Here is a 12,586-nt window from a genome sequence, read left to right on the forward strand (position 1 = left end):
AACCGGCCTGTTACTGCCATTGAACAACGTCATTTGCGGACAGTTGTAATTATGGCCGGAGCGAATGAAACTATTTTTCTCTCTCTTAAGCGGAGGAGCTCAAAATAAGGATCCTTGTACGGCCTTCGGTTGGCTTCCTTTTTTTACTTGTGCCGAAGGACCCCTTCGTCGATTCACTGTCGCCATGTTGCAGTCGACCTCATTAGATAAAAAAACAAAAGCACTCTCGCAGCAGTCTTTGCCATTTCAGAGATTTATGTCATAGTTTGCCATGCATTGGTTGGAACTTTCTATCGCATCGTATACGTCTATTAGTATGGGATTGTTTCGAACAGTTTCGATTGCTTGGCAGCAACAAATATCGCCCCCGGAGTTCGTTATCTAGATGATGGAAACGGTACCAAACAAATTGGCACAACAATCCTTCCCGGTCCGGGCATCCTGCCGAACGACCAGTGACTTCTTTCGCAGCGGTTGCGCAATTGGCGATAGGACCGCAATTGGCAGTACACGAAGCATAAGTCTTCATCGCTGTGGGGTCCCGCAGTAGGGCACCTCGGAACATATTGCAGCCGTTGGCAGTAATCACGTTTGCATGCTCTCGAGGAAGCTGTCTGGTAGCATCACGTCTATTAATCTAATGTCTTCTCGTACATGCACTGAACCTCTGGTTGTCTAGAGTAATGTCAAAATATCGTTAGAACATTTTTCACCAAGTTTCAATCGATGTTCCAAGTTTTTCCATTCAAATTTCCACACATTTCGGCGTTAATATTTTCTTCAAGAATTCAATCTAACTTTTGGTCTCTCTCTCTCTCTATCTCTCATACGGTATACTTTTTCCAGATAACTTCTGCTCGCGGGCCGCCTGCAGCAAATCGATTCCCGTTTCCTGAGTGACGTCAGTGCAAAGTTCTGCCGTTTGAAAATGATGAAGTGAATCACAGAGAACGGTTCCGGAAGCATAGTTTTATAAAGTGCACAGCAAAGCGAAAGAAGCGAAAGAAGCCGATTTCCAATCATAATCAATAGCTCGTGTTTTCGTAGTACCAAACGAAGTCCATTACTTTGCCTGGTTCTGCTTCGCGAGTTCATAGGTGAGTGTCGACGCTTTGCAGTCGTGTCTTGTCCGTTTCAGCCGTTTCTTCGGTTGGCTCGAAGCTGGAATTGGCAATCGCGTCGAAACGAGGAAACCGGTAGCCCATAATTAGCAACTTCGTGCTCCAGTGGTGCGAATTTTCATCGACCAGTAATTGAAGTGCTTCCCAACAACTTTCTGCTTCTGACCGCGCAAAACACTCGGAAGTTTACGCTGCCCGTAACAACCGACGACGACTGTTCGATTTCCATTTGCACTATTTTACTGCCCAACTGGCCAAAGTTTTCCCGCGGGGATCAGCGGAGTTATCATTCCGGTTGTGGTGAAGATGTGAAGTGAACACAAGTGTTGTTGGTGCTACGTGGTGCAGAGTGCTTCACCGGTCGAACCGACAATAAGCAACGTCAGCGTGAAGCGAAAACTTTTCAGCCATCTATTGGTCTATCTTACCTACGCGTTCCCATTGCTTACGGTGGCACTGGAAACTGTTAAATAGTAACGCCCCACAGTCAAGCGTCAGCAGCAAAGCCAGCCGCGTACGGGGCCGAGGAAGATTGATCGCACCGGAAAAGTTAAACCTTTTAAGCTCATCTCGTAAGTGTCTCCGAATGCCCTCCGGCGGCCAGTACGATTCCATTCCATCCCGGTCGCCCAGCAAACCTGCATAGTACGGTCGAGATTCCTACACGACCTACATTTTCACAATCGTTCGGTGCCAAAGGTGCGGTGAACAAGGATATTTGACGCGTGGACCGTGGAAAAGTCGTAGCGCAGGTTTTAGGATTCTTCTCCCCAGACACACACCACAACCGTTCGATGCTGGGGGAGTTTCACCGGATGTTTGAGAAGGTTTTTAGTTTTTGATCCTACCACCTGCCTGCCTGGCCTAGTCGTTCCGTAACGTTGTTGCTCTCCTCCGTTGCTTTGTCTCGTGTATCTTCCTTTTTCATCTTCCATCTTCTTATCCCCGTGCTCCTCTGGTGCGATCTGGTTTTGCTCTGCCGGTCCACGCTTCTTGGGCAAACTATCGAGTCGACTATCGGGTACGGTAAGGTTCTCTCTTTGACCCGCTCGATAATAGTGCCTAGACGGCCCACGGCCCAAATACTGCTCCGATTGGCGACTTCCATTTCGAATTGCAATTTCGGAAGTCGAAAGAAGTTAAATAAGTGTGACGGTTGCCGGGTAACTCACGTTCCGTCTCGGATCTCGGACCAGTCTTTAATCCTAGTCGTCAGTCTGACCCGTTGGCGCTTGGAATGGAGAACTTTCCGGTGACCCACTTTGGGGGCCCAATTACCTAACCGTCCCGGCAACTGGTTGCTCCGACAGGATGAAGTTTTCATTAATTAGTCGTTTAGTGGAAGAAGTTTGTCTTTCTACTATTCATTTAGAGTCCCCTAACCTGATTTTCCGTTCATTATCTTAATTCAATATTGCTAAATTGTTTCCTTTTTCCGTATGTTTAATGTTTCTTTTTGTATTTTAATCTTTTATTTCAATATCGAACAAAATTGGAACGTAAAACGAGGGAAAAGATGTTGTGATCAAAACGGAAGCTGCACAACATCTGGACCATTTTGGAACAAAAGATCATAAATTTTCGTACCAATCATTCCCCTATCATCTCAATGTTAATTCTATTTGTGATGAACTTACTCTACTGCTCCATATTCTACTCATTTACTTCCGCTCATTGGTAGATGTGTGCAACTCATTTCGATTTTCTAACATTAATCCCATCAATCATCTTCCATTACGCTTCACAATTCGATTTCTAGCTGTTTCGGCCTTTTTTTAGTGATATTTTAGACCGCATTGTGCTTTCGATCCATTCCGATAGACCTGTTACTGCAATGCTCTGCGGAATTAGCTGCACTGTTGCCCGCTGGCCTGCACCGAACGGTGCCCCAGGGGGGAAACAGTGCTTCTAATGTCGTTGTTACTGCTTAATGTTTCGGCTTTGGCTAAATTATCGTACGGTAGAGATTCAGTATCAAAATTTAACTTCCAATTAGCTCTTAATTTTCTAAATTTAAACGCCCCATCCCCGTTCACATTCACCCGATTCCCGGTTCCGTTCACAACTCATTCCGATCCTGTGTTTGCGATCGGGTAACAAACACACATACACAACCATACACGATTCACGATACAACGCGCCAAACACGCAACAACGGTTCGCCATACTGGGAAATGGAAAATCAATAGTCGTACCCAACAGTGGCCTAAGCCGTAACCACTGGCGTCGGCGGCGCCATTTCCCGATGAGTTCTAAAGTGAAACCGTTTCGCCGACCGTTCAGATGAAACACATTCCGTCGTGAAAAAACAACCGTTAATCTGGACCAGAAAGACCTTCCGTGAACTCTCGAAAATGGTGAAAGCTGTCGGGTTGGTTCCGAACTTTCCCCGGCTTCCGGTGGCTTCCGGTCACTCACCAACGGGCGGGATTATTTCGGTGATTTGGTGTGCACGCTAAGCACCCGTGCGGTTCTCGTGCCCGTGGAACGCAACAGATTTATAAGCAAATGTCCGGTTCGGCCACCTGGATCGTCGATTATTAAGATTTATCGGAAAAGTTGCCGTAAGCTGCCTAGGTCGGTTTCATTTTCTTGTAGATTTATTTTTTGTACCTTCTGTTTTTGTATAGCTTTCCGGTTGGGCGAGTTAGAGGTTCGGTGGCCTGGTTGTAACCCCGTGACCGTTCCATAGGTTCCGAAGCAACGTGATTAGAAATTCGTCCCCGTCCGCCTGATTGGCTCGATGGAAGACCACAAAAGGTGAAGATTCCACATCAAATGCGCGTTTGTTCCAACCGCAGGAAGAGAAAAGGGACATTACTTCGATACTTTCGTTGACAGGGGAGAACGGGGAAAACTGTTTGGCTTGGCCGGAAAAGGGCTCACGTGGGACAAACAAACCCACCTGTTGTTGTTTCACCGAAAGTGCGAATTTTCCTGGAAATTTCATTCACTTCTTTCGAAGTTCTTCCGAAGCCTTCGCTCCCCCGAAGAAGTCTGCCTCCAATGCCTTGTGGTCACACGGCGAAAGGCTGCCTTTGGAAGAAAAACCCGTAAGCGTGTCCTCTTCGGTTCACGTCTTGCGACAACATTCGAGTCGGGGCCGTGCGAGATCCGTCTGTGTGCACCCAATGTTTACACTTTCAGTACGCCCTCGGGCGGACCTTGGGTTTGGTTGGGAATTGCGTTAGCGTCAGCGTGCAAACACGAACCTTTTCCATCGCCACCACTCGCCACCGTTTCACGGCGAACCCCCAAACGGCATTGTTTTTCTTCGTGAGACGTGGGGAGGAACGGGCGACTCGCTTGTGTCCGTGGGCCACGGTGGCAGGGTTGCTGAGGGCGAGTTCGAATTGATCAGATTTATATCGATCCCTCGAACCGATACGATACGTCATGCGGATGTGGATGCTTTATGGGAACAAGCTGTAGCCGCCATCCGGGCCGTGTAATGGAAACTGCCATCGGATATCTTTATCATTAGGAAAATAAATCCTAACAAAATGGTGCTACGCTGTGACGCATTTGAACATCAACCAACGTTCCCGAAATTGTCAACGACTTATTATAACTATTTTTTATCATTCCTTCATGAGCTGGTCTTAGCATCTTTACTACAAAGCAGAACTCGACTTCTTGGTACCATAAGCAGCATGAGTAATAGAAGACGAAGCAACGTTGACAGTTTTTAAGCTAGTTCAAGAATAATGTGATCCTTTTGAAAATCATTCCCAATACGCTAAGGGAATAGATGAAAAGAGTTCGAAGTAATTATAGTTATATCAGATTCTTGGATGCGAGATCATTGTGATAAGACTTTCTTCAGCTCAACAATGTTGTAAATAGACGCCAGGACAGCGCAAAGCACTTCACAGTTCAATTCATCTGAACAATCCCAATTTTAACCACTTTTCACCTCATCCATTTTTCACCTTTTCCACAAACCATTATTGTTGCCCTCCCATTCATTGCTGCATTATGTTGCACAGACCCAAATTACTCACCTCTACCGATCCACGGCGACTTCCGACCGCGTCCTGAGGGCCGCTCTGAAGTTGTTCCGTATCAGGATGCCGCTTACGCATTCGGCGCACGAAAGTCCAATAAATGTTCAACCAGCTTGCCATCCCCGGCGGTAGACCCGGAGACACTTGACCCAACACCAAGTCCTGTGGTCGGTTTGATCGACCGCCTGCGTGCCGACGACCCGGAAAGGCACAAATTCCTCTACCGAAAAATCGATTTTGCCTCTGTCAACGCGAACCCAACACGAGTGGTTAATGTAATTATTTTACCATAATATCTTCACTTCACTGCACACCGGGAACCCGCACGGGCCCGCGTTTAAGCTTCGATTGTCCTGCCGCCAGCAGCCGCGCCACCGATCCCGAAGCGATCCTGATTTATGAACCCCATTCTTCAGCCATTATCCTTGCCATTGCTGGACGGGCTCCCCCCACCTCTAGGTGCTGGTGGGTCCTTTGACTAGCGTCTGATTCCTGCCTCGGTAGCCTCCTCGGTATAAATCATTCATGCTGCGCTTCAAGCGGCCCAAAATCGGCGTCCAAGGACCCGCGACCCGGGATTTTCGATGTAAAGTGAGCGAAGATTGCGGGCGCACGGTGCGGCCTTTCGTCCTAGACTTTTACCATCAATCTTCGGTTAGGCTGTGCCCGGTAATGGACGCCAGGCGTTGGGTGATGGGAGGTTGGTTCCTTCAACAGAGATTCAGTGTAAGAGGAAAAAAACATTCCAACGTAACCATCCCAATGAACGTCCGGCCCGATCCCTCCGAAACGTCAAAAACGACGGTTTCCTGCTGCGCTGGGGGAAATGGAGTCCCTTTTTCATTTGTTCCATATTTTTGGTCCTGTTTTTCATCGAATGTTTCACCCACCCCAGTGCAACAAGAAGATGTCCATTGTGCCGTGGCCCACACACACACACACACATATGTGCGCCCACGTGCCCTTACACAGTTTTGAAGAATTTATGCCGTTAAAATCCATCGGTCCTTTGCGGTCGCGTTCGGGCAGCGAGAAAGCCGATTTGTTGCCATGCTCTTGAAGGGTACGCAGGGAATGTTTGCGAAAAGCCAGCCATTCATCATGCCATGGAATGCACCCCATTGTGGGGTTTCTCCTTTCTCGGTGGACCCGGGTGCAATATGCCGCTATCGATCTTAATGTTCGACGTTCCATTCCTTTCGGCTGGGGCAGTGTTGGTAATTTTCATTGCTAAACTAGACCTCTCATAAGGCTCACATATTGTGTTTTCCTTCTTTTAGCATTAGAAGTTGTGTTGTCGTTTACAAGTACGCCGTAAGAAAAGTGTTTTAAAGCTAAAAAAATGTTGACGTTCGGATTGCGTTCGTACTTTGCCAATTTGAACGATTCTTTAAGTAAGGAGTAATCAGCTTAAATTATTAGATTTACTCACTCATTTGCTTATTAAAAACTGTCAAAATTAAAATCAAACCTACACCGGCAATAGAACTGATGAGCCAGGCCCCAAGGCAAATCTTTTCCACCGTAAGATTGAGTTATGAGCCTCATAAAATCGCTCCTCAGCAAACTATGTCCGGCCACAAGCCCGTCTACTTTGTGCGAAAATATTCTCACCGTCGCGCAGGCGACTGCATTTCGATGCAATCGGTTGCCTGCCCCAGGAGCAATAAATTACTTGCCTAGCGAACAAAATTCCGTAAATTAAAACTCCGTGCAGCAGCGGTTCGAGGAAAACGGCGGCCCCGACCGGCACCCGTTCCCATAAATCCGTTCCGATCCAATCTGCGTCGTCTGCGCGCGAAAGGAACGAGTGGAAAACTAATAAAAATTCCCGCCGCATTTTTCACTCGTTCGCCGAACCCGTAGATTATGCTCTCAGCGAACGACCGTCGTCGAGAACACGGCGGACGAACGGACGCTGCATTCGTCCGAAACCTAATTAGAATCGATCCAGCCTAGCCTGGTTCGGGGAAATTCACCAAGCTGGATTCCTTGTGAACGCGATGCACTTGTGTGTGTGTGCCAGTGTGGAATTGTAGGACTTTTGCCCAATCTCCGGGTACCGGAATGTCCGAAACACAGGCTTGTCTTTATTTCCTGCTTCGCCATCAGTCGCGCGCAGGAAGCGATAGGCTGGTTGAAGTTTGAGCAGCGCCCGGAAGTGCCATTTCCAAGGCCCTGATGCGTCGCCCAAAGCGACCCCATTTCGATCATAATGCTTCGCGCAACAGTTTGAAGCAGAGCCTCGGAGTCTCGTTTCCCGCAGGAGGTCCTTATTGAGCTTCTCGTCCTTTTCCGCGCTGGCTCGAATCGATTGTTCGCCGAAAGAAGCAACAATACACAACGACAATGGTTACAACCGGAAGGCTGCGAGTTTGCTTTGCCAACTTTTCCGTTTCCTTTTATGCTCGAGTAAAAGTTATACCGTTTACGAGTCACAGACTCCAATCGCAGCCCTGAGAGATGCGCAACGTAGGATTTTTGCCGTGTGTGTGTGCCTTACCATTCACACAAACAACACACACACGGAGAAGAAGCACGGCTCTTATGAAACCTTTTCAGTTTCGCTTGCCGTGTAACGCTTTTGTTGGGTGGTGGAAACATTTTACGGAAAACCTCTTAAAGCTTACACTTTTTTTAGGTTTCTCCGAACGGAAAACACCATTACGGAACAAATCGGTTCCCATCGGTCTCGCTCGAGCACCTGTCAGCTCCTGTTCACACTCAACTCTCAAACTATACACTCGTCACGCACCCTGATTAAAGTTTTCATGACTTGACTCCCCACCTCGGTTGACCAGATTTCTTTGTGCATTTGCACGGAATTATTGAACTCTTTGAGTTTCCTAATTGTCCAACTATTTATTCGTCTCTTTCTAGTGGAATGACTCATTATGTTCGTCTTATTATTGTTTCTTCTGTCTACTTTCTTTTCGTTTTTGTTGTCTTTCGGTCGATTTTGGCTTTCGGTGGCACGTTCGTGAATGCCGCTTACAGATATAGTGATTTCCATAAATAGTCAAACAAGCTGTCGGCGTTGGCGGCGCTGTTCGGCGATTCACAACCCTCGAGCCCGCTTGATAAGTTCTGACCAACTAATTTCGCTCTTCCTCCCTCCCTTCCTCTCTCTCTCCCTGTCGCTCTTGGTACCCCATTCTCTCAATGTAGACTGCCATCAACGATGACACAGTGAACTCCTTCCTGCGCCTAGTTGGAATGCAGCTGAACGGTACGGCCGGAACCGTCACGATGGCCGCCGCCTCAGAACCGCCCGAGCCGCCACCAAGGAACCCCGATAAAATCAACGCGTCCCTCAAGCAGCTGGCAGAATCGGTAGGTACCACTCGTAAACACACGTGTAATACTATCCCTACCTTATTGGTCCTAAAGGTTCTTTAGTATCGGCCTGCGGTTAAAAGAAGCTCTCATCAAGTTTAAACTGTGTGTAATTACAAACGGTGTATCGCACGCGAAGATGAATTTTGTGGGAAACTTTGCTAGAAAACCCTGGATCTAGCAGGGAATATGAAGCAATGGACAGAAAGTCGAAATTTTCGTTTAGGCAAGTCAAACTCTGATCTGGAAAATGTATATCAGAAAACATTTCTTTTGAGCCTACCATTTTTTTCCATCAAATCTGTCCTGCGATTAAGCTCATTGATGTATTCCAACGCGCCACAGCTTTAACTTCAATGAACTGTCACAACTACTTCGTAACATCACGTCAAAAATGTATGCTCTTTGGTTCACCACATTAAACTAGACACATTTATTGTCCCATCAATCAATTTGCTGATGGTTTTCGATTGAAAAGATCAATTTGATCCCATCCGTAAGCGCTGTGAAGCTCGCAGGATGTTCGTCAGCAAAAACTGTGACATCATCCTCGCGCAATCAATCAGATTAGTTGAGTCCAATATTGGAATCGAATCTGCAACTAACCTCTCACGAAATTATGCTCCGTGCCACGCGAAAGGCGCACTTCAAAAGTCGTTTGCGCATCTTCCGCCTGCAAAGACACCCCTAATCGAATGTGTGTCTCAATCGATTGAAACCCTCACCGTGGGACCAAACCGTGCCAAACTAATTCCCATCGCATTGCTCCTTCCCCGCCCGGTGGTTCATCGAAACCGTGCGCCACCAGGAGGAGCAACGTCATCAACATCATCATTATGATGCCATCGACTAGCATCGTCACTAGATTCCGGGCCGATGCTTGCCATGACGCACGCCTGAATGTGCCTTCGGAAAGGAATCGCTCACCAAGCGTGCGCTGCAATCGTGTGTCCTTGCAGCAGCGCCCGGGCCAGGAGCCAGCGATATGTTCGAATCGCGAGTGCTCCGTTTCTTTTTTCTTCACACAACCGAACTCTGTGCTGTCTGTGCCTCGAACCATAACGCCATGGGCCGTGGCGCTTGCGGGAGAACTGCGGCAAAATGCAATTACATCCATTAGCGACCTTCGAAACGCCAGCGGGTATCTTCCGCTTCGTCAATCCCGAGGCTTGTTCAGTAGATGAGTCAACTTAAGGATTAACGTTCCGCTTCGGTGCATTTGATTTTCATCGATTTCTTCACCCTATTTAACAATAATGGTTCCACGAGGGGGGCACGAGATATTAAGTGGACTTTTTTTTTATACGAAGTGCTCCACTTTAATTCGTGAAGTTTTCGACAACGATATTTTGGAAAATTGGGCATTTAAATTGCCTCACAATTGATAAGTGGATGGAGATTTTGGTGTTATCATCTTATCTAAACGCGCTGCGTACGTTAACAAACTAACTTCCAAAAGTGAGCCTAAAAGAATAATATTCTAATCAACTTCGAAGGCCAAACGCTAATTTCTGTTTCCAAACTTTATTCCAGAAAAGCTTGATGGAAAGTTTACAAATAGAATGAAAATATTTACTTTATATTTCCCGGGCTGGTTTCACGCCGTAAGACCGTACCGTACTTTAGTTCGAACACAAAGCTGTTGAGTGTTCACCGTACACAGTCCATCGGGTAGCTGTTGGCTGCCCAACAACCATGTAAATGACTCAATAAACAACCTTGTTTCCAACGTTCCAACTACTTCAACACCACTTTAACGCGATGAGCAGCAATGAACCTGGACCCGCAAATGGTCTCGTTAGAGCGAACGGTTTCATTTGCAGCCGTTTGATCATTACGCCATCGTCCATTCGTCCTACCACCCCGGTGTCATCTCCTTAACATCGGCCGGAGCCTACACAAACCCGCCAATCGAACACGCAGCCACCGAGCAATTAATGCTAATCAGGAACCGTTATTTGTTGCGCTTATCGTACGGCCGATCGTGGCCGAAAGACCAATAGTTGTGGCTGTGTTTGCTATGTGCTGCCGCAAGTGTCCCCCCATTCGCGTCATAGCACCCACTGTTCTCGCCCAATCGGCGGAACCCATTAACCTGCAAACGGAGCAAACTCAACCGACTTTCAAATCCGCGCCAAAGTCAGCGCCACCGCGCGGAAGCGCACACAAACCACTAGAAACCTGCTGTGGACGGCCTGTTATCCTGGAAAAGCGCTCGGGACGGTATCGGAACGGGTTTTTTTTTTCTCACTCTCACTCATTAAATTTCCATTCGTTCCAATCTCGTCGGGGCAGGTCGAGATTTCGCAACCCATTTCGCTGCGGACTTCCGGCGGGCGCGCGATTCGGGCTTAAATCGGGTTTCGCGTGTTTTCCGAGGAGGAAATTGGTTTGCGAATTACGGTGGACGCCCCCTTGCGCACCCTCAACCCCCGTGTGGCCGCTCACAATCAGCTAACTTCAATTGATAAAATTTACATATAAATTAAACTGCTGTCACAGTCTCTCGACGGACGGACGGGCGGGTTTTTCGCGGCCTGCACCGTCACCGTCAAGCGAGGCGCAAGCAGCTTGTGGCGCAGAACAACGATTGCGTTCTGCACTTCCGCCGAGCATCCGCGACTTTAGAGACGCCGCAGAGAGAGGGCGAATGTTCTGCGCCACCGAAGCGCCAAGCGACCGGAAATGGATCGGCATCGTAAAACGGGCAAACCCCGCCGAACGGGGGGCCACCGATTGATGATAACGATAGAAGTTCGGCCAGGACTCGAAACCCGTAAAGTTCCCGGAGGCTGCGCGAGGCCGTAGAATGGTGCAAATGACAGTGGCCGGGACCGCACTTCGAAGGCCTCTGCCGATTCTGTTAATTGGAACGAAAACTTCACAAACACTGTGAATTAATTCCATTCGACGCACCTCCTGGGGCGTGTGGTTCCTGGGGCGATAGATGCATTGTTTGTTCGGCAAAGCACCTGAAGTGGCTGTAGGCGGCACGGCCGTTAAAACGTTAGCGCCATTGCGGAAACAGGTTCAATTGAGACTGCGGCGATTCACGCACGTTTTGCGCCGAGTGAGCTTTGGAAGCTTTTGAAAACAAACCAAAAGCGTAAGAAGGGATTTATTTTTTTATTTGTTTGTGTATTTTATGTTGGGTTTGGCATTTCCCATTCGAGCCATTTAATTTGTTTACTCCATTATTGTTTACTTTAAACTTAAGTGTGTGTTCCTAATGATTTTAACGTTCATCCTCTATTGGCTTGCCTTTGATAGTGGACTGAGCAATATTTTCATTTTCATGGGTTTTTCTTCTAGTTTAAATACGAATGCGGCCTCAACTGCGCATGAAGTTTTGCTCTTCTAACGTTTCAAGGTTGGGGATAAAGTAATCCATTATTTTTGGGTGAAATTCAAAACATTATTTAAGATACTTCCGATGGTCCGATTTTTGTCAAATATGCACCGTTTTGTTGAAAAATTTGTTGCCTTTTTAAAAGTACCTTCATAATGCCTCTCTTGTAGAAGGTTTATTCGTTGTTTATGAAAAACTGGAGCAATCCATTTTCACAATTCTTTTTTGATCTCAGTTTTTCATCACTCAGGAAATTTTGTAATGCGAGAAAAAGATATCATTCACTTGGTGCAAGGACTATAAGGAAGATGCATTAAAACTTCCCAACCAAGCTCCCGGACTTTCTGGCAAATCACTAAAGACGTTCGTTGTCCTGATGGAACACAACATCTCTTCCGTTGGCCGATTCTAGTCATTTTTGGTCAATTGCTAGCTTCGAACGGTTCAGAAAATGACAGTAGAGATCTGAATTTAGTGTTTGGCTACACGAAAGCGACTCATAATAAACTATTCCTTTCAAGTCCCACCATATACCCAGTAGAACCTTCCTAGCCGTTATTTCTGGTTTGGCCACCGGTTAATCTGCTTCACCACCCTTAGACCACGATTATTTTTACCCAGTATTGTCGTATGTATCCCATTCCTCATCCCCAGTAGCCATCCGATTAAGATTTCGATTTCGAGAATGGATCGATTATGTTTCGTTTGACCAAAACTTCCCAGATGGCAATTTGAGCCATCATGTTTTTTGGTGTAAATAGGGTGGCGCCCAA

The 12,586-nt window shown here is 47.1% G+C and overlaps 1 protein-coding gene across 1 annotated transcript in view; it reads left to right on the forward strand.

Moving 5' to 3' along the window:
• The first annotated feature begins 1,027 nt into the window (after positions 1 to 1,027).
• Positions 1,028 to 12,586, forward strand: part of LOC128277909 (kazrin) — a 39,033-nt gene continuing 27,474 nt past the window's right edge. Inside the window, exons 1-2 of the mRNA XM_053016513.1 lie at positions 1,028 to 1,097; positions 8,297 to 8,461. Coding sequence (XP_052872473.1) covers positions 8,345 to 8,461 — 117 coding nt within the window. The 5' untranslated portion in view covers positions 1,028 to 1,097; positions 8,297 to 8,344. The remainder of the gene's footprint in view (positions 1,098 to 8,296; positions 8,462 to 12,586) is intronic.

This window comes from Anopheles cruzii, chromosome 2 (assembly GCF_943734635.1).
Source record: "Anopheles cruzii chromosome 2, idAnoCruzAS_RS32_06, whole genome shotgun sequence".
In the NCBI taxonomy this organism is placed as follows: Eukaryota; Metazoa; Arthropoda; class Insecta; order Diptera; family Culicidae; genus Anopheles; species Anopheles cruzii.